Source organism: Astyanax mexicanus, chromosome 3 (assembly GCF_023375975.1).
Source record: "Astyanax mexicanus isolate ESR-SI-001 chromosome 3, AstMex3_surface, whole genome shotgun sequence".
NCBI classification, from domain to species: domain Eukaryota; kingdom Metazoa; phylum Chordata; class Actinopteri; order Characiformes; family Acestrorhamphidae; genus Astyanax; species Astyanax mexicanus.
Window position 1 is genome coordinate 12,647,450 of NC_064410.1, and position 23,242 is coordinate 12,670,691.

Sequence of the window (23,242 nt, forward strand, 5' to 3'; positions counted from 1 at the left end):
TAAAAAAAAGTCTCCTTTAAGTATTTTTTGTAAGTAAAAGTCAAGAAAATGCTTACAATTATATCCTTTTCCTGGAAAACTCTCTTGTTCCCCTAATCTGCTTAAAAAAAAAACAGACCCAAACCCAAATAACAGACTTTCAGACATAACAAAAACGAAGTCATCTATTAACAGGACACACAATATGAGGCTTGTGGAGCAGACTGTTTGTCAGTTTTGCTTCAATTGCCTTCATTAAAATTCTAATAAAATCAGTGCACAAATAAGTCATGAAATGTATTTTCACCTCGCAGACGGTGCAGTGGAAACGCGTCTCCACATGGTGTTTGCACTCATTGCAGGTGTAGACAAAGCGATCCTGGCTCTGGTTGTGCAGTTCTACCAGCATACACATGGAGCTCCACTTGGCTCTTCGCAGTGAGCTGAACTCTAGATGCTTGTCACGAGCCAGGGTCAGGAAGGCGTCACGTCCATCCATCAGGTCACAGGCCATAAGGGGATCTGGATCCACGATGGGAGGTAGGGAATTGGCAGTGGGGCCAGCAATAAGCCGAATGACAAAAAAGACCTGAAAAGCAAAGTGAAATGGGTGAGGAAACAAGAGAGCTTAAACTGCTCTTTTTATCAAACAGCTGTTCTAAACTCTCATACAAAAACAACAAAATGAAAAGTGCAAGATAATTACAGGACACCGGTTTGACGTACTCAAAAAATCACAATTTACCTCTTTGTGTTTCTCCATGGTGGCATAAAGTTTCTGAGACAGGTCGTTGGAGACATTGGGCATTCCCGGTTTCTTCTTGTTGGCTCGACTCAAGCTGCTCTTGTTCTTGCTCGTCTTCTTATTGTTCTTTTTCTTGGCATTTTTGCTGTCGCCCGTGGTGGCCTAAAGAGTCACAAACATCATTACTGTAGGACCAGGGGCCTTTGAAAAATTAGCTTACTATATTTACAGCAGAAATAGTTAGTGTGTGCACATAAATGTGACTGTATATTAGCACTGTGATGAGCTGCATTTTCATTCTTAAAATTCTGTTATTAACTTTCTCAGTTTTTTGCTAATCTCTTCACAAGCAGCATTGCTATTAAAATAAACCCGTTGGCGGGATAAAGGATAGCAACTAGCATCGAAACGCAGGGTGTAAGAAAGAACTCAAAATGTCAACCCAATTAATCATGTTGCAGAAAAAGCTTGAAAAGTCCAAGAGTTCTGTGATCTACTATCCATTGCACAGTGTCAAGGTCAAATCAGGTCTATACTATCTTAACCGTTTAAGCAAGTCTAAAAAATGATCAGAGATTCTTAAGTGAACACCTACATCAACACTTTCACTGGAAGTGCTGTTCTCCTCTCTCTTTCTTTCCTCTTCTTCTTGTTCCAGCTCCTTGATGCTCTCCTCCAGCACATTGGGCCAGAAATCGCCCTCAAAATAAGGCAGCTCCTTTGCGCTGGTCAAACGATCCTCAGTCGCTTGCTTAAAAATGTCCTAGGAGAGAAAAGGCAAAGAAATGGGCCAGGGGTTAAAAAGAGATGTGGAGCAGAGCTTCACGGAGCAAACATAGTACGAGAGGAAAAATATGCATGAACTGCTATAGGGAACAAGGAGCAGCTCCAAGGTAGGAAAATGGGGCAAATGTTCAGCAGAGACTTTGTAACACAGTAAAACACTAAAACGGCAACCTACCTTGTAGTCATGCACAATTCTTTCAGCCACAGCCTTATCCAGCATCTTCTTGTACCACTCCTGCAGACGCTTGGGTTTGGGTATCTTCTGCTCCAGAGGGTGACAGTGAAAGATATAATCATCACCTTCACTGGGTGGGCACGCCCAGATGTGTCCAGTGGTGAACCCCAGTTTCTTAACATACTCAATGTAACCTATGAGGATCTCGTGATAAACGCCCGTCCTCAACTGACGTGGCTGGAAAAAGTGCACACTGTCCAGGTAGGAGATATACACACGTCTGCATGAGAGATCAAAAAAAGAAAAAAAAAAGAAAACAAAAAAAGAAAACAAAAGAAATAAAAAGGAGTGTGAATGAATGAGCAGGTTATTTATAATGAAAAACATTAGAATGTCATTAGTTTTACTTGGTTAAATGTGACTAGTAGATCAGCTGTGGTATTAGAAGAACAATCACTGTCTGACAATATTAGAGAAACAAAAAATAAGAAGCATAAAATCAGTAAATGTATGATCTACTTAATAAATAAATGGTAAATGCAACACATACATACATATGGTTAGAATATACACTTAGACTTTATATATGAAGGCTGCAAACAATTAGTTTCTTTAACTCTCTCTGCTTTATAAAATACATAAATACAGTTTTAATTTCTTTAACAGAAACAGGTTACATGTTCTATATTTTAGACTAACTTATTCTTTTTTTTCCTGTACCTCATATGACAGTATAGTCAGTATACATGTTTCAGCTTTAGCGGTATTAGTTTGCTCCTATTTTAGGCCACATCATGTATTCCTGTACAGTTATTTTATTATTAAGTTTAAAAGTTCAATTTGTACAAGAAATAGGAGAACAAAATATATATTTTATTGAATATTTTCAAAAAATGTAAATATTTAAATAAAAGCACACAGCAGCATATCAAGTATAGTATTAAGTGTAATAATATAATACACTTAATATTATACAGACATTACACTTCTGCTTCTCTGTACCATGAAACTTAATTTTTAAAAACATTGACCCTGTGGGATCATATGGAGACACTGCCTGTACCATCTGGTGGTCACATGACAGCATTACACTCAACTGATTAAAAGCAAGATGGCAGAAATCCCAGTCAAAAGTTTCTACAGTCAGAAACATGGGCCGGCTAAAATTCTAATCCAAATGTATTTTTATTGTTTTTGGTCTAACTGGGTTCTTCTGATCCCAAATGGCAAAGATAAGTTTAAATAAAGTATCCTAAAATAAACTACTGTCCAATTTTGAGGACTTCCTGTACAAAGTTTAGTTTTTATAAGTCCTTCTAATCACAAATAACTAGGAAATTAGGAAAGAAATAAAAAAAATGCAACCCAAGCAAAAGTCAGAGTTTCAGTAGGTTAAGGATAGGTTTAAGATAAAATAGTGAGATACAGAGTTTACACTCAGGTGCATAGTATATAATAAGACTTTCACCTCTGATTGGGCGGAGGGCAATCGGAGCCGTATTCCTGTACGTGCATCCCGAAAAAGCACACATCCACGCCGTCAATGTCCTCAAAAGCAAACATAGCTTTTGTTCGATACGGGAACGACTCTGCCATCTCACCGCTGTCCACAAACCTGCAGACACACACAAGGAGGATCAGACACATTTACAGAGGAGAACAACACACCTGCCCTAGTAGATTAAAGTATACTAATCATTATTATGCTAAAGTGCACTAAAGTGTACTTGTGTAGCCACATTAATCAGTTCATTTAAAGAGTGCTTTTATTGTAATTATTATAATTTAATTGTATAAAAATAGTACAAAAGTCTTACTTAAATTGTGTTAAGTGTACTTAACTGTACTAAAATGCAACTATTTAATATACTTAAGTAACATTTAAACATTAATACTACTTCATGTATGTAACCCCATATTTTAAATATGCTTACAGTAAAATTATAATACATTTACTGAGTATTCAAACTGTATCACTATTCTAGCCTTGATGTTAAATATATTTAAATTTGAGTACAAATATGCTTCTTGTTCCTGTTTTTGTAAGTAGCACACTTCTACTATAATTCGTTGGGTATTAAAAAAAAAAAAAAAAAAAAAAAAAAAAAATCACTTTTTTTTGTTTATTAGTAGTAATAATTTAATTTACTTTCTAAAATGTTACATGATATATTGTACTTTAGGTGAACTACTGTAACTGTTGTTTTTAACACACTTTTAGAACTATATTGAATTACATTAAACTAAAAGTGTACTTCATAGTAGTCTTTTTTTTTACATACACTATATTGTACTTTTTAAAAAAGAATGATCAAAGCTTACTTTTAAACATTTGATGAATTCATAATATTAGTGTACTTTTAATATATTTTACATAAAGTGAATAAAGTACATGAAGTACAAAGTATATTTACAGCATACTTAGACATTTCTCAATATATTTTAAGTACATTTAAGTATATATATATTTTTAACCAGGGTTTAAACAGCCCGACCAAACCACAAAAACACAGACACAAACCTGGACTTCATGCCTGGCTTCACCTCCACCATCTTGTCAGAGACGTGCACCACCCGTATGGTGACTTCACCGCTCTCTGGATGAGCCTGTCGCTTCAGATAATCGTTCACTCGCGTCTCCAGGAAGCAACCCAGCTTGGTCTGAGGCAGTCCTGAGTGAGGAGAGGGAGGAACAGAAGCAGAGAAAAGTTTAGTTAGTGTAGAGAACGGGGCAGTGGAGAGTCTCCTGCATTAACACTGAAGACGGGCTCTGGACGGAGTTTCAGATCAGAGTCAAGAAAATGTGAAAGAGGCCTTCAGTTGCTTTGTAGTTCCCCTAGTGTCCTTTAACACCTCGATAACTATTACACACCACTCCTGGGGAGGGTAACATCGGTCTTGAATTTCTCCAATTTGAACCCAAACTGTCTGAGTGTGGACTGATGGTTCAGATGGTACAGATGGTTTAATAAAATTTTTCTGCCTGATGAACATTCCACTCTTTTCTGTGGTCCTCTTTGTTCATTTCATGATACACTTCAAAAAATAGACCTTGATAAGATTTCTTATTCTCGAAATATAACAGGTTGAATAATTTTACCTTCAAAAGAACTGCCAATCCTAGAGGTTCACTTACTTTTGCCACACACAAATCTATATATTATTGGATAATTTTCCACAATGAATAAAAGGTCAAATAAAATAGTTTTGCCTCATTTGTTTCACTGGGTGAAACTATTTTTAGGACTTGTGTTAAAATCTAAGGTTTTATGTCATGTTTATGCAGAAATAAACACCAAAGAAAGGAGATCACAAAAAGCATTACGGTATGATACAAAGTCAACATTTAACCTCCAGCATTTTTTCGGCTGCAGCGTATAATTAAGACCCTGTAAAAACTGTCAAATGAATCTATTTATTTTTCTTTAGTAAGTAGTAGCTTTTTTTCTTTTCCAAGAGAAACCAGTACTGGTCATCAGAACCTGTGGAAATCAATCAGAAACAAACATGAAATGGGGGAGGAAACTAATTTGTATTAAATTTTAAAATATAAAAGTAGCTGAGATGTGTTAAAGTGAAATGTCCATCAATGCAGCTGTACATCTTTACTGTAGTTATTTAACTCATATGGCTACTTATAGTTAGTCTTTTGGACACTCTCACACCAGCAGGGCAGCTATATACACACACACAGTGTAATGTACAGAGACGTATGTGCAAAAAATCTGAATTCCACTTTCATCTCTCCATGTTCTTCACATCTTTGAAATCATAGGGCTCTACATAATCCTTCAGAAGAAGCCTTTACTTACTTTTTGCTGCGTATTTATTCTCCTTCCTCGTCTTGTTGGCCTTCTTCAAACAGCCGTCGCACACGAAGCTGAGGGTAAATTAAGAACACTCAGTATGCTGCCGTCATAGCTAGCTCTTGTTTATTGGTGATTTGTTACTGTTTGAAAAATCAGGTGCTCAAACGTCACACAGCAGACAAAAAGCAGCTCACCCTGACGGCCATATCGTCTCGTTGTGCAGGACACAGATTTGATGCATTTTACGACAGCAATCATTACATTCCACAAACCTGCAGGAGAAAGAGGGGAAACATTGCAGAAGGAAAAAAAGAATGAATGAAGAAATGAACAAGGACTGAGAATAAATAAAAATTTTAATTCAAACTCAAACTACAACTACTTCAAAAAGCACATGCAACCAGTCAGAGGGTGTACAAAAATATCAATATTGTATTATATCTCAATATTTAGTTTGGCAATACTGTAATGATTTTCAAAACACTTTGTTTTCTAGTGTTGTACTAGTGACATGTCGTTTTTCCTACATTGTTAATGCACACTAAAGTGATTCCGACTATAAAGAAACACAAGGAATCGCTGTAATCTGTGAAGCATTTAGGTGCTTTTATCTGGGGAGCTGTTAACTTGCAGTTTCTGAGGCTGGTAACTCTTGCTCCTTCTTTCCTGGGGTGGTGCTGGTTCATCATAACATTTTTGATGATCTTTGTGACTGCACTTGAAGATACTTTAAATTTCCTTTTTCTTTTTTTTATATTGACTGACCTTCATTTCTTATTTTTTTGTTTTCTTCACTTAGTTAAGTAGTTCTTACTTACATTACTCAAATAGAGCTAATCACTGTATACCAACTCTACCTCTTAATAATTTTAACTGATGCTCTTAAACACATTCAGAGACAAAAAATAAAAGTAATTAGTTAACTCTTGAGAAGTTCAGCACAGCTGTTAACTGAAAGCCTGAATTCCATGTGACTCTACCTCATAAAGCTGACTGAGAAAATCCAGTCAAGATCTGCAAAACTGTCATCTATGGAAGAGGTGCAACTTTAAAGAATCTAAAATATCCAACATTCTGGTTTGTTTAACATTTTTTGTTTACTAAATAATTCCATGTTTTTCTTCATAGTTTGGATGACCATTTTAAAATAATGAACCACTGAATTTAAGGTGTGCCTAGACTTTTGACTGGTACTGTAATTGCAAAAAAAAAAATATTTAATGAAAGATTGTTGTTTGCACTATGGACAGATTTTTTTTCCTTTCAAAAAACTTCTTTAAATGAACAGAATATATTAACTTGCTTACAGTACTGCAGTGTACCACAATATATAAAATCATAAGCCTTGTATCGTGATAGGCACATTACCGCATCATATCGACAAGTTCTTGCTAATACACAGCCCTACAAGCAGTATACTCCACTATACTCAATTTAACAGAACGCAGCACTTAATCAGTTTTTGTGAGTGTGATCAGACAAAGAGGAGAGGAGCGAGGTGACATACAGCTCAGGGTCGAGTGTGTCGTTCCTCTTCTTCTGAAACTGGTCTTTGTTGATTGATCTAAAAAAACGAAAATAGTAAAAAGGGATTAAAGTATCAAACAGAGTGTACATTTATACCATACAGGATTATTATATCATCACAATGGTGCAAACACCTTGTATCTTTGTAACAGCAACTTTATAAGAGAAGAAAACCCTCTCTCAACTTTAAATAGAATTCAATATAAACAGATTTTATTCATTTCAAGCAATTTTACAGTTCTATTGGATCACACCTAATACAATTCTAATATAATATAAAAACAACACTGTCCTGAGATTCGGCTATATTCAAATAAAGTCAAATGCAAAAGTGCAAAATTAGAAATATAAGATACAAGGTTTTTTGCATGTCAGTGATGACATACAAAATGTTTAAGTAATATGCACAGCGTCTTTACTCTCTTAACTTGTCATGCTAGGTGATTGTAAGAAATAGATAAAACCATTGTTCTCTTTTTTTTTCTTAGTAATGAATTACTGCACAAAAAAACAAATACAGGGTATTTTCCCAGAGTTATTTTCCCAGGTAATTTTCATATTGTTTTTTAGCCAAATGCTATCTGCAAAAAACATCAATAACGCTATAATATTCTTCTTACAATCTTATAGTAAAGAATACTAGAGAAATGAATTTAGACTTTGAGAAAACAGATGTTATCTGATTTATTTGTTTGCAGTTTTCACTTTAGAATTATATATTTTGTGTTACGTTTATAACTTTAGAACAACAAGCAAAACCTGTCTCAAAATAATACATTCATAAAAGATTAGTAGTGCACAGTCACGAATGAATAGATTAGTAATGGAATAATCTGGAATAATTATCCTGGTGAGTAATAAAAGCCAAACAACAAACAAAAACGGCAAATAATGAGAATACTGAAACATTTAAAAGTAATGAGACAAATCTAAAAATAACAAACTAATGAATCACTGTCAGTAAATTTTAGTCAGTTATGTTTTTAAATCATGCAACAGAGGGTCAGACCTACAACAACAAACAAACAAACACAGAAAATGAAAGAGCGATGCTGGGTCACTTACGTCTGCGGCTGTGTCGGGTCGTCGCCCAGGGATACATTCTCCCCCTGGATTTCGTTGAAACACTTCTCACAGAAGTGGTACCTGTTAGCAAGAAGCCCATATTTGGGTGAACTACACCGTTCGCCAAGAGCACAGCCAATCACAGAGAAGGCACGCAGAGGGAGTCACCAATCAGGGCAGGGCAGGCCGGGGGGAGGCAGAGCGCAGGGTCGTCGCCGGAAGCAGCCAATCATGAAGCAGGGTTTTTGTGTGGGCAGATTGATTTGATTGGTTGCGTGTAAATTTCGGAGAAGGATGATTGGTCGCACCAAAGCAGGCCAATGCAGACATCACAAGCGTTAAAGAAGGAGGGAGAGAAAAGGGGGGAGGGGGAGGGGTAGAATGAACAATTTAAAAAAGTGTGAAAAACAAAAATGTTACGGATGAGAAGAAAATAAAAACGGGAGGATGGAAAGGTGGAGGGGTGGAACAGAGAGAGGTGGAGAAAATGAATCAACACGTTTCAAGACAAAATAACCGTCTAGCTGGAAGCCAAGCAAAGCACAGACACCCTCCCATCCACCAGCCCCTAAACACTTGCTCAATCTCACACACACACACAATCACTCTCACACACTCACTCACACAGTCGGTTAAAGATAAATCCTTAGAAGTCTCACTTATCACAAGTTAATCAAATCATTTCTTACTTTTAGTTTTACAGAAACAAATGTTGAAATTGTACCAAAAAGTACCAAAATTCTGAGAAATATTCCCGGTTCTTATAAAATCTAATGCTTAATATCTCAGCAGTACAACAAAAACAAGTCAGCACTGCATCCTGTAACTCCCTTACGATTGCACCAGAGCTTTTACATCCAGCCTAAATTAATGTTCATCTTTAAATATAAAGCCAGTGGAATCCACACACATGAAGGAGAACGCTTTCTGGGACTCCTGTCTCACAGATGGGTGTGGCATCATCAGGGATTGAAACTGCATCCTCCTGAGGATGTGGCCAGAACTCCGGAGCTCCTACTCTATTTAATAAAAAAAATTGATGCTGATGTTTCAATTTTTAAGTTTATTTGAGCATTCAGTTAAAGTAGAGTTAAAGTATAATAATATAACTGCTGCACCTGCTACATTTCCAGTAAGAGGTCATAGCGGATATTCATTCTGGACACAATTTTTTTTTGCTTGATAAATTATTTGTAACTTTTTGTAATATATTTAGCAGGTTTTTCTTTCTTATGGAATGGTATTTTGGAAAATATTCCATTATATTATTTAAATTAAGCTTTCAAATGAATAACCATTAAATATAAATGCACTGAACATAAGAACAAAACTCTTATTTTAATCCTTGTCTTTTTTATGGGAAGTCTGACTCCAGTAGTGCTGGGTGGTATGACCGAAAATTTGTGTTACAGTATTTTTCAAGATTCTGACGGCTTCACGTATGTAATGTTATTTGCATTATTATTATTTATTTATATATTTTTGCATGACTGGGCTTTTATATAGGTCTGTAAATTATTGTTATTGCCCGGTGGACCTCGACTGTCCGCGTCGTGTAGTCATATTTCCAGAAAGGTGCTCATCGAGCTATGGCATAGTGTACACGGCTCTACATAGCTGAGCTTCGAGTGCGTTGTTATGCTAACTGGCTGGCGTTATTATCTAGCGAGCTGTTCCAGCGTGCTTGTTTGCCGGCGCTGTTCTACACGGTGTGCTTCTCCACAGCGCTCCTCTGGCGGTATGGCGGTATTTCAAAGAATGCATACCGGTTCTAAACTGAGGCACGGTATATCATATGAACCGGTATACCACCTAGCACTACACTCCATGTCCTCCTTATTTTTACTGTATTTATTATACAAATCAAACTATATTCCTGCTGAATTTAATCAAATTACTGAAGTAGATTATTCTGTATAAAAAAAACTGTATACATAGACTTCTAAAGGTCATTCGAGGGGAAAAAAAGTCAATTTCAACAAAGTTTTAACTGAAGTGGAATTTATCCCAACCTTATAAAGTGAACGCAGTATGATTCACACAGACATGTACATGAACACATGCATATGCTCTCTCACACACACTCTCATACTGACACACACATACACACTCTCACACACACAGGGTGGACAGAAGGACAACAGAGGCCAAAAGAAACAGGTGGATACGGAGGAACGAGTATTGGTGCAACTGAGACCCATCATCCTATCAGACCATTTCAAAGAGATCCAGAGGCACGTGTTCAATCAGCTCCATGGATGCAGGAGCCAGACTCGTCTCAATGACTACTACAAAGATCTCCCCCCAAACACAACGTTTGGTGTACATTAAAGGACGGGTTTGATGAACATCATCCCAAACATGTCCAAGACCACTGTGTGAGAGGTCGTTAGCTGAGAGCAGACAGCTAATATGTGCTAATCTTCAGGTGAACTGAGGATTCTCTTTGAAATGTCCGAATTGTAAGTCAAATGGTAAAGCAGAAGTGAGTGGCGGTCAATAAAAACCACTTAAAGTCCCCACCAAACAAATATCCACCTGTGATCGTACAATGCTGCACTGTATGAGATGTGTGCTCAGGACAAAAATCACTAAAGAACATTTCAGCTCTGATACATCTGATACCGATACATCAAAAGCAGAAACATAATCATGCTCGTCTGTGGGGTTTGTGTGTGTGTGTGTGTTTGCTTGTTTGTGTGTTTGTTGTGTGTTTGTAGGGCTGCAACATGTTACCATTTCTTCTCATATGCTCATGTGTTTGTTACATTGTATACATTTATTCCGGTTAGTTTTGGCTTCACACTTCAGTTTACTGACTAGGAGTGGGACAAAATACTGTGGTATATTTTACCAATTAATTTGTAATGCATTATCAATATTTGGCGTCAAATATGGATACTTTTATTGAAACACTGAAACATTGGCACTCTAAACTAACACTAAACCCTAACATTTGGCCCCCTACTTTGACTTGCTAAAGCTACTGATACATTACTGCAAGTGGTGGTGCTAATCCAATGAATAGGGTGAACCTTCCCCTAACCATTGTTAAAGAATATTGGTTGGTAAATTCTTTTTTTTTATCCTCTTTAGTAACACGGATTTTGTGAAGTACTGTAGAAAATTGTCTTTCAATATATTCAACATTTTAGATTTGTAATATTTTATAGTGAGATGCCCTGTATTTAAGCAAACTTAAAAAATATATACTGTCTTTATTACCCATGTGGATAGAGTCTTTCTTTAATTCCCCTATACCTGTACAGTGATTTTTTTTTTAATTTAGATGATCAGATTGTGCCAAATTCTGCATCCCTCACAAAAATATACCCCCTTTAAGTGCATGCGCATCCCAGAGCAGAAGAATTCCCCTCTGATTCCTTTACGAATGTCCATAAATAAGGGTTAATATACAGTTACAGTGGATACAGGAATCACCAATGTAACCTGCTGTACCCATACTGTAGTGATGCTCCTACACGCTAAGGGGAGTCGTTTAGCAAACCACCTCTTCTTTTTCTACTTCTATTGTTTAATTAATTAGTGATGGTAGCTTGACTCAACTTCCTGTAGGCGCGCAGAAAGTTCGAACCTTTGAGAAAAGTGTCTTTAGACTGCAGATGACCCGGACCCTGATTCAGCTGCTCTGACCAAACAAACTAGGTGTGAAAGAACCCTTAGAATGTTCAAATATTAAAATACAAACCTAACAGGCCAAATACAAACATCACAAATACAACAGTTTTACAATTATACATACGACATTGTACTACCCTGTAGTAGTCCCTACTGCCTATACCACCCAATAGTCCCTATCCTAATCCACCCTCCCTATAATATCATATATGTTCCTATATACTCTACACATCCAAATGAACAGTTTTCAGGAGAAAAAGGCAGTATAGAGTGGTATAAGGTAGTGTAAAGTGCTTCCGATTATTTATAGTCAGCTTAGATTGCCAGACTTGCACTAAGGCTGGGTGCAGCAGCACTAGCATTAGCAGCTAACCACTAATGCTGGCCACCCGCCAACGCTATACTGAGGAACCATACTGAGTTTTCCAGTATGCCAGGGCGATATAAGCAAGCGGTTCTTCCCACGTAGATTGTGGTAAACAGGCAGGCTACAGGCCGATAATACTCACCACCTCTGAACGGCAAAAGAGCTAGCGTTAAGCGCGATTAGCATCTAATGGTAATACTGCTAGAGTGTCAGTGCTGGAAACACTAAACTGAAACTCCTGTATAACGCTGTACTTCAGCGAAGTGGCTTTATTGCTCTTTACAACCTGACTGGTAAAATACATACGTAAGGCACATCGGATTATAAGGCACACAGACGATTTCTGAGAAAATTAAAGGATTTTAAGTGTGCGTTATAGTGTGAAAAATACAGTACTGTAGAGGTCTGCGCGGGACTGTTTTTTTAAACCCGCTCCCGCCCGCTCCCGCGTCTTTTTGTCCCGCTCCCGCCCGCTCCCGCAAAAAAATCACTTCTTTTAATCCCGCTCCCGCCCGCCACATACACATTCCCGCCGCTCCCGTCCCGCAGTCCTAATATGAATTGAATTAATTACATTTAGTGCTTCAAATTTACATATGTATTTATTAAAACAGCAATTCAGTTCGCAGTCCAAACACATGCCATCAGGTGCATCAAGAATCCTAGAAGTGGATTAGAAGTGGATCTATATTATATAAAATAATAAATGTAAAAATATATAAAATTAAATTCAATTAGTTTAATTAATATTTGTATTATTATTAATAATAATAATAATAATAATAATAACAATAATAATAATAACAATAACAATGTTATTGTTATTGTTATTATTATTATTGTTATTATTATTATTATTATTATTATTATTATTTTGCACCAGTATAGTAAATGTCGTCCTTTAAATTACACACCCCCCTCCCCCCCCCCCCCCCCCCCTCCTCTGCACACGCCTGCTGGAGATGCTGAAAATGTGTGTGTGTGTGTCCATCCTCCGAGAGATTTTTCTTGTGTTTTTTTGTTGCTTGCATGGGAATCATAGCGTGATTATTATAATTTTCTTAACTATTTATCAATTTGCGGGAGCGGGACCACATGTTAATGTGGTCCCGCTCCCGCATGGCCTGTATTGATTAAATTACCGCTCCCGCCAATAACAATGCAGTTTTGTCCCGCGCCGCAACATATTCTGACGGGTCCCGCGGGTCCCGCGGGACTCCCGCGGGAGTGCAGACCTCTACAGTACTGCGATATTATAGTACTATAAGCTGGCAATTTCTTAATGCTGCAATTTAAAACATATAGAACTATTTTGGGTGGGGGGATGTACTGTTCCTGAACTGAAGATATATAATAGATGTATAAGGTAAAAGAACAATACACATTTAATTATGAGCAATATTCAAATAATGAAACTGTAATATAAAAACACAATACAGGAATATATAGGATGAATTCTGCACTTAACAACTGGGGTTGTGCATAGAACCCATTCCCTTCTCTTATACTCTACTGTTCCACTCTCTCACCTCTAAATACATGATACTAGTGACCTCCTCCACCTAACAGCCAGGCTGCTGTGGCTGTTTTAGATTCGATCAGCAACATTTAATCCATGACGTATACTAAATAGTAACAAAATGTAATCATTCAGACTAATAAGTTCTATTAACCAAGGAAATCATTATGGGGTAATACTGAATTCAGCAAATATGTCCATATGTTCTGCAATAAATAGACATTGTTTCTGTGACAGGTTTACTTAATGATAATGGTTTATTTAATCTATTATTAACACACTTTCCAGGTTTTACAGTGATTCAGTAAGTCCTGACAGGATCCAGCAGAGGGCGCAGGACTGCACGTCCCTCCATCTATCCCAACAGCCTGATGTGCAGACCTGACAGCTCAGCTACTGGTAATAAGCTGCCAATGATCTTAATAAACACCCATCCGTTTCCTCACAGAAGTGCTCGGCTTTATTAAGGGGTAAACGTGTGTTTAAGATATTTTAAAATTTCAGCTGTTCAGGTAATCTTTAAATTAACTCAACGATACTGGATATATGTTGCAGCCCTAATGCTTTAGTGTGTGCTGGCTGTATTAATCACATGAAGCTCTGTGTGAGTGTGTGTATGTATATATGAGTGTGTGTGTGAGAGAGGGAGAGACTGACCTGTTTTGGTAGCTGAAGTAGGCAGCGTCTCGTGGGATGGTGCATAGTTGTTTCCCATAGCAGCACAGAGTTTGAGGAGAAAACTCCAACTGAGAAAAAGAAAGAGACAGAGAGAGAGAAAAAGAGAGAGAGAGAGTCTTAAAAATTCATAATTAATCTAATGATATAAAATATAAAAAATTTTGTCCTGAAAATGACTGCAATAAACACTAATTTACCAGACTAATTTGTACTTACTATATAATTTATTACCTGGCAAGCAGTTCAGTTAATCTGAATAATGTTTATTATTCATGCCAACATTCCCTTTTCATACCTTAAATTTAAAATGTCTAAATGTGTCAATTCATCTAAATGTCTAAAAACTGTGATATTTAGGTCAGATGTCCTACCAGTTAACAGTAAAACATCTTTTTTTACTAACCTGTATGACAATTTCATAGTGTATTATCTATTGTACTTGGTTAAAACATTGAAACTGGATTAGACTAAAAGGATTTGACAACTGATGTATTAAATATAATTCACAATCAACAAGCCTGAACCAGAATAATACATACAACCAACATGCAACATTTTAAGTCTAAAAAATACTAAATACTAGTTTAAAATATTTTTTACTTTAACAATCTGTTACAAATATCTGCGCATATATATAAATATCTAAAATATGGCAGCTATATTAGACCCTAAGGTTTTTAGTTATGAGTCAATCAGACTTCAATATTATTGTTAAGTTTTAAATGTAGTATTGTGTCAACTACACAAAAAAGGCAAATGCAATTAACATGGAAATAAATTAATTTTTAAAACATGAAAAAATTAAAAAACACCTATTTAAAGTCAGTGTAACATTTAGCATTTTCCTTTTTTCCCTTCTGTTTGAAGTTAAATTTGAAAACAGATAACTGGGTGTAAAATTAAAACCTAGCATTTAATTTATACCTAAAACCTAGTTTTTAAAATTTTAGAACCAGAATTCTCTAAAATCTTCTCTAGATTTTCAAATGTTACAATTTTTGCATTGTGTAACAAAAGTAAGCAGGGTTATGAAAAAATATATATATTTTTAATTGGTCCTAAAATTCAGGTTGCAAAATTAAAAACAGCAAATTTAAAAACAAAAATTAATATTTAATTAATAGACGAAAACCCATTTCCTCCTTAGTATACTAAAACGAATATATGCTTAAATATTTACTCCCAAAGTTCTATTTTTTTATTTTTTATTTAGTCTCTGGACCCTGCTCACCTTCCGTCCGCAGCAGTAGCCAAGAGTCTGCATGACCGGGTCGATCTCCTGCTCGAACACCTCAGCCAGTTTGGAGCAGTATTTGTACACGCGCGAGGTCTTCCTGTTGTAGAGCCAGGCGTTGTTGAACATGAGCCACACGTCGTCCACGTACTGCCACGGCTCCTGGTACTGACCCGTGTCCAGCTTTCGCTTTATGGTGGACAGGTCCATGGGGTTTTTCACTATGTCGAAATAGTCCTGGTGGACGAGAGGTCATCAGGAGAGGCGTCGGTAGAGATTCGTGGAACGAGAGAGCACCACCATCAACAAGGAAGAGGAAATGGAGCGGCAGGTGGATGAGGGCGTCGGCCATGGCATCGGAGAGAAGATCCAGCAGGAAGGAGAGGGAAAGAAGAGGAGGGCAATGTTGAGCGCTGTGGAGGAGTTCATGTGCACAAACAGAGAAACGTAACAGATTCCTGCTCCCTCACTTCACCCTGCACCCTCACACACACGCATACACACACACGCGCTCATGCACACACATGGATGGATGCTCACATACACATACGTGGGTAGACCGGTCACAATGAATGCTTCTTTTGTTACAAAAAACTATTTGTTTTTTAATTTTAAAATATTATGCCACTGATGTGAAAAAATGTAATTTTAACTATTAGGAAAAATTTAATTTACAATTTTAATCTGTCGACATAGCGACATACAATGAGCAATATCTAGTCAGTAAAATTTGAGGTAACATCCACACATTATACAATAAATCAGTATTGTAATTATTGTGACAGGCCTACACACGGGTGATGCAATACAGTCACATGAAGGAGCGTGGGCCGCAACAACGAGAGCAGTCAGTCAATGTGGTAATTGGCCATTAAAGCACCACATGCAGAGTTTTCTGCCGATTTCAGTGAACTGTAGACGTTACTGAGCTGGACTAACACTCAGCAAAGGGCAGATATGAGCAACAAGACTCGAGAATGAGGCTGCAGCAGATATAAACATGCCAGCACAGACACAGTACAGTCATGCTTAAAATATCACATCAGGTTACTGATCGGATTTTACAAGACCCGCATTTTCTAAAAGCACAACCTGCTGTGATATAGTGATGTTCAGAGCTACTGCCCAAACACATCCACTACATGGACAAAAGTATTGGGACACCTGCTCGTTTATTGTTTCTTTTAAAATCAAGGGCTTTTGCAGCAGTAACTGTCTCTACTGTACAATTTAGTCTTTCTGCTAGATTCTGGTGCATTTCCATCTCATCCCAAACTCCAATTACCAAATGTACTGGTTGGAGCTCACAGTTCCACTGCTCTACAGCTCAGTGCTGGAGGCTTTTACCTGCTCTAGATCACACCTGGCATTAGGCATGGGGCCAATAGGTTCATGTTTGTTTATCTGCTCCAGTGGGCACTATTCTACTGCCAGTGTTTATCTACACTACTAGACTAGCTGTGTGCATTCGTGCATTTGCACATTTGTCTCAGCAAAGGGGGCAACTTAAAGTATGGTAACTGAATGCTTTATTCATAAGAATGGGTGCCCACAAACTTCAGGGCACACAATGTATTTAACTAATAAGAATATCAACATTACTCATTTGCACAAAAGCTTGGAAACACTAGTCAAACAAATATAATCAATTTAACTTTATTGAAGAATTAGTATAGCAAAGTTTAGATGAGAATTATAATACTGCAACTATTTGTTCTTTGCATTTTGGTGCATTTTTAATAAGTGGTTTTATGTCACTGCAGCACATTTGTTAATTAATTCTGGTAAAGCCTATTCACTAGCTAAAATACACATATCAAGTCTTCTCCACAAGCCAGAAAAACAAATGTGGAGGCAACAATTAACTATACACTTAATCAATATTAACACTATAAAATTAATCAATTCATTTGAAATCTACCTACACAAGCCTCTCAAGCTAAATAGTCACACATTTTGATAATGCACTACACACCCTATATAGCAAAATTAGTGAAAGTAACCAGTGAACTCCAGCTCTGTGATACTGTGACTGAAGTCCAGTTGTGAAATTTCCTCACTACTAATTATCCCACAGCCAACAATATAACATAAAATAACAGCATAAAATCTGCAGAGATTACAAACTTTTTGCAAAGTCAATCAGTACAGACCTCCAAACTTCATGTAGCTTTAGATTGGCTCAAGAACAGTAGAGCATTTAGAGCTTCATGGGATGAATTTCATTGGCTGAGCAGCTCCGCCCAAGCCTTACAGCACCAAACAGAATGCAGGCGAGCGAATACTTTTGACAATATAGTGCACCAAAAAAAAAAAAAAGAAAACTAAATAATAAATTAAGAGTTGTTTACAAATTTAAATACACTAGTGCATCTTAAAAAAAATACAATTTCAGTAACAGTTAAAAATGTGAAACTCATTATTTATACAGATGTATTACACACAGAGTGATCCGTTTAAGCGTTTTATTTTATTGTTGATTATTATGGCTTACAGCCAATGAAAACAATAAAATAGATATTTCAATTTGTGTTATACATCTATATATTATAGTTTCACATTTTAAACCGATTATTAATTTTTTTTAGATGCCCTAGTATCTAAGCAGCAACACACACATAATTACAGTAATATATGTACAGACAGTCAAACTGCTGGGTCTGTGCTAGCTAACGTTTTGGTTTGAAAGTCCAGAACGTCAGGGTGTGTAATTTTGCTCCATGTGCATCGGGGTGTGTGTGCGTGTGCGCATGTGTACGGTTTGGCCGGCTGGGTGCAGAGGGAGACTGGACACTAACATCACACAGTAATGAAATAGAGCTGATCACTATGGGTGTTCAGCAGTGTTAACAGCAAATTAAAGCAAACAGCTCACCCTTGAGGATGAAGACGGCATTACACTCAGCATTCATAGAGAAAAAAACTAGCCTGATACACTGCTGAACATGATCAACATGGACAATATACACTACAGGCAAAAGCAGAGGAGCAAGTGAGGATTCCTACTTTTTCAGAACTGCCTTAGTTATTTAGATTCATGTCAGCTCTTCAATAGGCACTTTCCCACATATATTCCACTGATATGAAGTTATAAGTCAAGGTTATTTTTTAAGCAAAATTATTATTAGTATTAATTTCTTCCAAACTTTTGGCCTGTAGTGTAAATCATGGCAAATAAAATTAATTAAATGAAGCAGTTAGGGGTTCAAGATTTTGCCACAAGCATCTTCACATAATCATCACTGGTAAATGGTAAAGTGAGCATCAAGCTGAACACTCACTGTACCAGTACCACCACAAAGCTTTGGGGTTAACTGCGCTCAGATCAGTGTTTACCCTGCTCTAAAGCCCAATCTCAAACTGATATTTGAGGCATGCATATTCAAGCAGAGAAAACACACGAGAGTTATGGCTTTCAGTATCAGTTCTCAGCACATTAGCATATCCGCCCAACTGTATCCCACCCGATTCAGGCTCTGTACTGAGCTGGTGGATCGAGTCAGAAGTGTAAGAGCTGGGAGAACACAAGAACTGAGTGCACATTAATAACTGGTACTGAACGCCACAGCATTAAATCATACAGAGCAAGAGCGTTTGAGAATGCTGTTGCAATCATTAAATTAACGCATTAAGCACATCATGCTACAGGAGCGATGAAGCAGAGGCAGGCGAAGTGAGCCAAATACAAACACTAGTGACAGGTAAAGAGGGCTTTAAAGGGGGTATTTAGTATTTAATATATTGGTAACTTTTTGTTATTCTGACAAATTATTAAGGCAATTAAATTTTATCTTTTTTTTTCTTTCTAATTTTCCCTATTTTCTCCCCAATTTTGCTGAGCCAATTACCCAACCAGGAGGGTGAAGACTAACACATGCTTCCTCCGATACATGTGAAGTCAGCCACCGCTTCATTTCGAGCAGCTGCTGATGCAGCATTGCCGAGCAGCATCACAGCACGCTTGGAGGAAACCCAGCGACGCGGCTCCGATACATCAGCTCACAGACGCCCTGTGCTGCGGCCATCACCCTTTCAGTGATGTGGGGAGAGAGCACCATCTACTCACCCAGAGGGAGCAGGTCCAATTGTGCTCCCTCTGAGCGTCAGCAGCTGATGGCAAAGCTGCATGAGTAGGGGTTCGAACCTGCGACCTCCCACTCATAGTGGCAGCGCTTTAGACCGCTGGACCACTCGGTGCCCCAACATTTTATCTTTTAACATCCCTTCAGCATCCTATAGAGTACCTGCCCAAATGCATGTGTTTTGGCCCGCTCCATATTAAAACACACAGATCTGGCCTAATGCAATCAAACTGCTACTAAACAACTATAGAACCATGACTATCACCTGAATATGGCTCTTAATGTAGTCACAGCATTGCTACATTAAAGCAGCATTACTGGCCTCACATTCCCCTCATCAGTGTAACACTAGAGTCTAGTTGGTCTGTTAGCTGCCGTACCAGAATAGGGCTGGTGGAGACTGAGTCTGGGTGTTAATGCAACATAACTGTATATTGTACTTACTGGTCACACTTAAAATGGTGAGGTGATAAAAAAAGAGAGGTAAACTAAAGTTGTTTCGCAGTTTGACTGATTTGGCCAACAGCTTTGAAATGGAGACACTGATAAACACAATGAGAGGCTTATTTTTATGAAAGTAGAACAAACAAAACCCTGTCCACACTCTCTCTCAGCTCAGGTCATGGATCATCAGTGCCATTTACTCTGTAGATGGGTATAACAGTGCCTTAATGGACGTAACCATAATGTCAAAATTTAAAAAAAGACATTAGACCAAATAAATAAAGTGAAACAATAAAAACAGGACCCTGATTTTCAGCCTCAGATTAAAGCAATTTAGTCCAAAATGAAGCTTAATTATATATATATTTTGTAAAATCACCGCTTCCCAATTATTAGCCAGTTTTGGAGCATGATCATATAGAATATATAAATTATTGATTTTCATTGATTGACTATACAGACACTGATTGATTCACCAGCAAAACAATGAGCACATCACAGAATTCATTGCTTTACATGGTGTAGAGAGAAGCGAGGGACAGAGAAGTCAGACACACACACACACACACACACACACACACACACACACACACACACACACACACACACACACACACACACACACACACACACACACACACACACACACACACACACACACACACACACACACACACACACTGGGTGAAAAAATTCTCTCCACTTTCCCACACAGACATCAGAAGGGGAGGAAGGAGTGAGAGAAAGAGAGAAAGAGAAAGACAGGAAAAGGAAACGGGTATGATTCTAATGAGTCTAGAGCTAAGGTTTCTGATTGGAGCACAGGAAGCAGAATGCGTGTGAGCGCGGGGCCTTACCAGGTTAGTTTTGTTACTAGTTCGAATACGTACAGGTATCCCCAGCAGCTGGGGGTCCACCGGCTGCCGGAAGGGCAGAGACTCGGGGTCCTGCCTATACAGAGCCTCCAGAGTGGGCATCAGAGCCTGACGGACCTCCTCTGGCTTAAAGACTGAGGGACAGAGGGAAAGACAGAATGAGGGTTATTTCACTGGGTGTCTTTCAAATCATTAGAAGGTAAAACAGGAAAATTATAAATTAACTTTCACAATGGGTAGAACCGCTTAATTCCTCAAATGGATTTAAAATGTCAGTAAAAGTGAAACTGTGCTAAGGCCCTTGAAACCCTTATTTTATGTCGATATTGATATTACACACCTATAACTTGAGGATTTCTTTTTAAGCATTATGTATGAAGGGTTTCCTATTTGATAAACATTACTAAAAATACTAATTGCATTAGAAATCTTAAAAATAAAATAAATAAATAAATAAATAAAGTAAATCTGCAACTGTCAAAATATAATAAATAAAAATCATAAAATCTGCACTTACCTAAACTTAATTTTTTTTAATGAAATATTTTCCAGAATACAAAATATTTTTTTTGTTTTACGTGTTTCCAAATGTACAAATTTAGGTTGATTCCTGTTACTAATTTGAAGTTCATAAAAGGAGTACAGCGTGGATAGATTTTGTATCATCTACACTTGTATCCGGTATACGAGCCAAAGTCTGTTAGGGGGATCAGAAAAAGGTATCTGTTCACATTCCATAAAGTAGTTAAAAAGAGATTAAAGAGAGCAGAGAAACAGCAAGAATTTTAGAAACCATGGAGAGCCCCTTTTACAGAGCACAGAACATAAAAAATGTGTCCACAAACAAAAAACTAATGTTAAAGATCACATTTATGTCCAAAAAATTAGCTGTTTTAAATACATTTTAACTATTAAATGTTTTGAGATCGATTATATATATATATTTCCCACACCTGAAAGTCCAGACCATCTGATAAAAGTATACACTGTAACAATTACATACTATTTATAGACTAAAGAAATCTACACTGTGGTCAGAGTCTCCCTATACTTTACACCTATACTTTTGATTGGCTTGTAGATAGTAATGTCAGTTCTGCAAGCTGCCTTTTACAGGTGTGTGCCAAATAAATAAGGATTATTCTACAGTTACAGTAGATACAGGAATCATTAGTGTAATATGTTGTATTCATACTGATGCGACACACGCCTGCACATCAAGGGGATTTGATACACCACACCTTATCTTTTTCTTTTTTTATTGTTTAATAGGTTCTTCTATAGTTTAATAAGTGACAAAAGCCTTTCCCAAATTCCTGTAATTGGTCAGAAATTCCAAGCCATCTAGAAGTGTTTTCACACTGCAGACAAACCGGACCATGTTTCAGTAGATCCGGACCTGTTCTGATCTGTTTTGGTTCAACCAAATTTTTGTCCCAAATGTGGTTTGTGACTAATTATTTCTCTAACTGAACTTCAGTAACTTTGGTACTTTAAAAACTATTTGAATTAGATTTTCAATTTTTTAACTTTCAGTAGGAATTATATTGTTATAAATGTTTAATCTTAAAATTTTAAATAATGTTTAATGAGATCCACACACATAATTTTTATTTACTGCTTTGGAATGAAATTAAAGACTGTGTGTGCGTGTGTGTGTGGGCCTACTTTTCTTCTTGCTCTGTGTACTGGGCGTGGAGCTGTTTGCTGCCGTTTTGTCTTCTTCTTCTTTGGGTTCAGTCTTCATCTCCGGTTTCTTGTCTTCTCCTGTTGATCCCACTGACGTCTCCATAGGCTCCGCCTTACACTCGTCAGCTGAAGGCTCCTCCTTCTTAATCTGCAAACAAAAGAAGAGAGAGATATTAGATGACATCACACAGTACAAACCAGTTCAGCTAACAGGTTTGAGATGAGAGAGCATTTTTTATTCATGGAATTAAAGATCAATCTGATGAGGGATCAGTAATATACCGACTGTTTTTCCAAACAAAAATAAAAATACTTTCAGAAGAGTGAAGAGGTCACAGTTACTCATCAATAGCCAATAAAGTACTTACTGAAACAACTACAAAGAAAAGATGTGTTTTTTTTTCCCTTTTTTTGGTTAGATAACATACACTTGTCCATTTTTGCAAATGTTATGATTTTTACTCAATATAATTTTGACAGATGCAGATTTACCTTTACAATTACAATTTGTACAAAATACAATTTGTATTTTTAGTAATGTTACTTATCATACATGAAACCTTCATATGTAATGCTTGAATAGAAATCATTAAGATTTCTAGATAGGTGTCTAATATCATTATAGATAA

At 37.1% G+C, this 23,242-nt stretch overlaps 1 protein-coding gene across 5 annotated transcripts in view; it reads right to left on the bottom strand.

The window, feature by feature from the left end:
• ep300b (E1A binding protein p300 b) overlaps window positions 1-23,242 on the bottom strand; it is a 47,129-nt gene that overhangs the window by 4,054 nt on the left and 19,833 nt on the right. For 2 of the 5 annotated variants that reach the window (XM_022682938.2, XM_022682937.2), the window contains exons 16-29: window positions 22,593-22,761; window positions 20,907-21,058; window positions 15,521-15,760; window positions 14,269-14,357; window positions 8,087-8,197; window positions 7,002-7,058; window positions 5,689-5,766; window positions 5,498-5,565; window positions 4,207-4,357; window positions 3,154-3,300; window positions 1,686-1,965; window positions 1,320-1,487; window positions 725-886; window positions 287-568 (exon numbers count right to left, since the gene is read on the bottom strand). In XM_022682938.2, the coding sequence (XP_022538659.2) occupies window positions 287-568; window positions 725-886; window positions 1,320-1,487; window positions 1,686-1,965; window positions 3,154-3,300; window positions 4,207-4,357; window positions 5,498-5,565; window positions 5,689-5,766; window positions 7,002-7,058; window positions 8,087-8,197; window positions 14,269-14,357; window positions 15,521-15,760; window positions 20,907-21,058; window positions 22,593-22,761 (2,154 nt within the window). The remainder of the gene's footprint in view (window positions 1-286; window positions 569-724; window positions 887-1,319; window positions 1,488-1,685; window positions 1,966-3,153; window positions 3,301-4,206; window positions 4,358-5,497; window positions 5,566-5,688; window positions 5,767-7,001; window positions 7,059-8,086; window positions 8,198-14,268; window positions 14,358-15,520; window positions 15,761-20,906; window positions 21,059-22,592; window positions 22,762-23,242) is intronic. The other 3 variants (XM_022682941.2, XM_022682940.2, XM_022682939.2) reach the window with 3 other exon arrangements.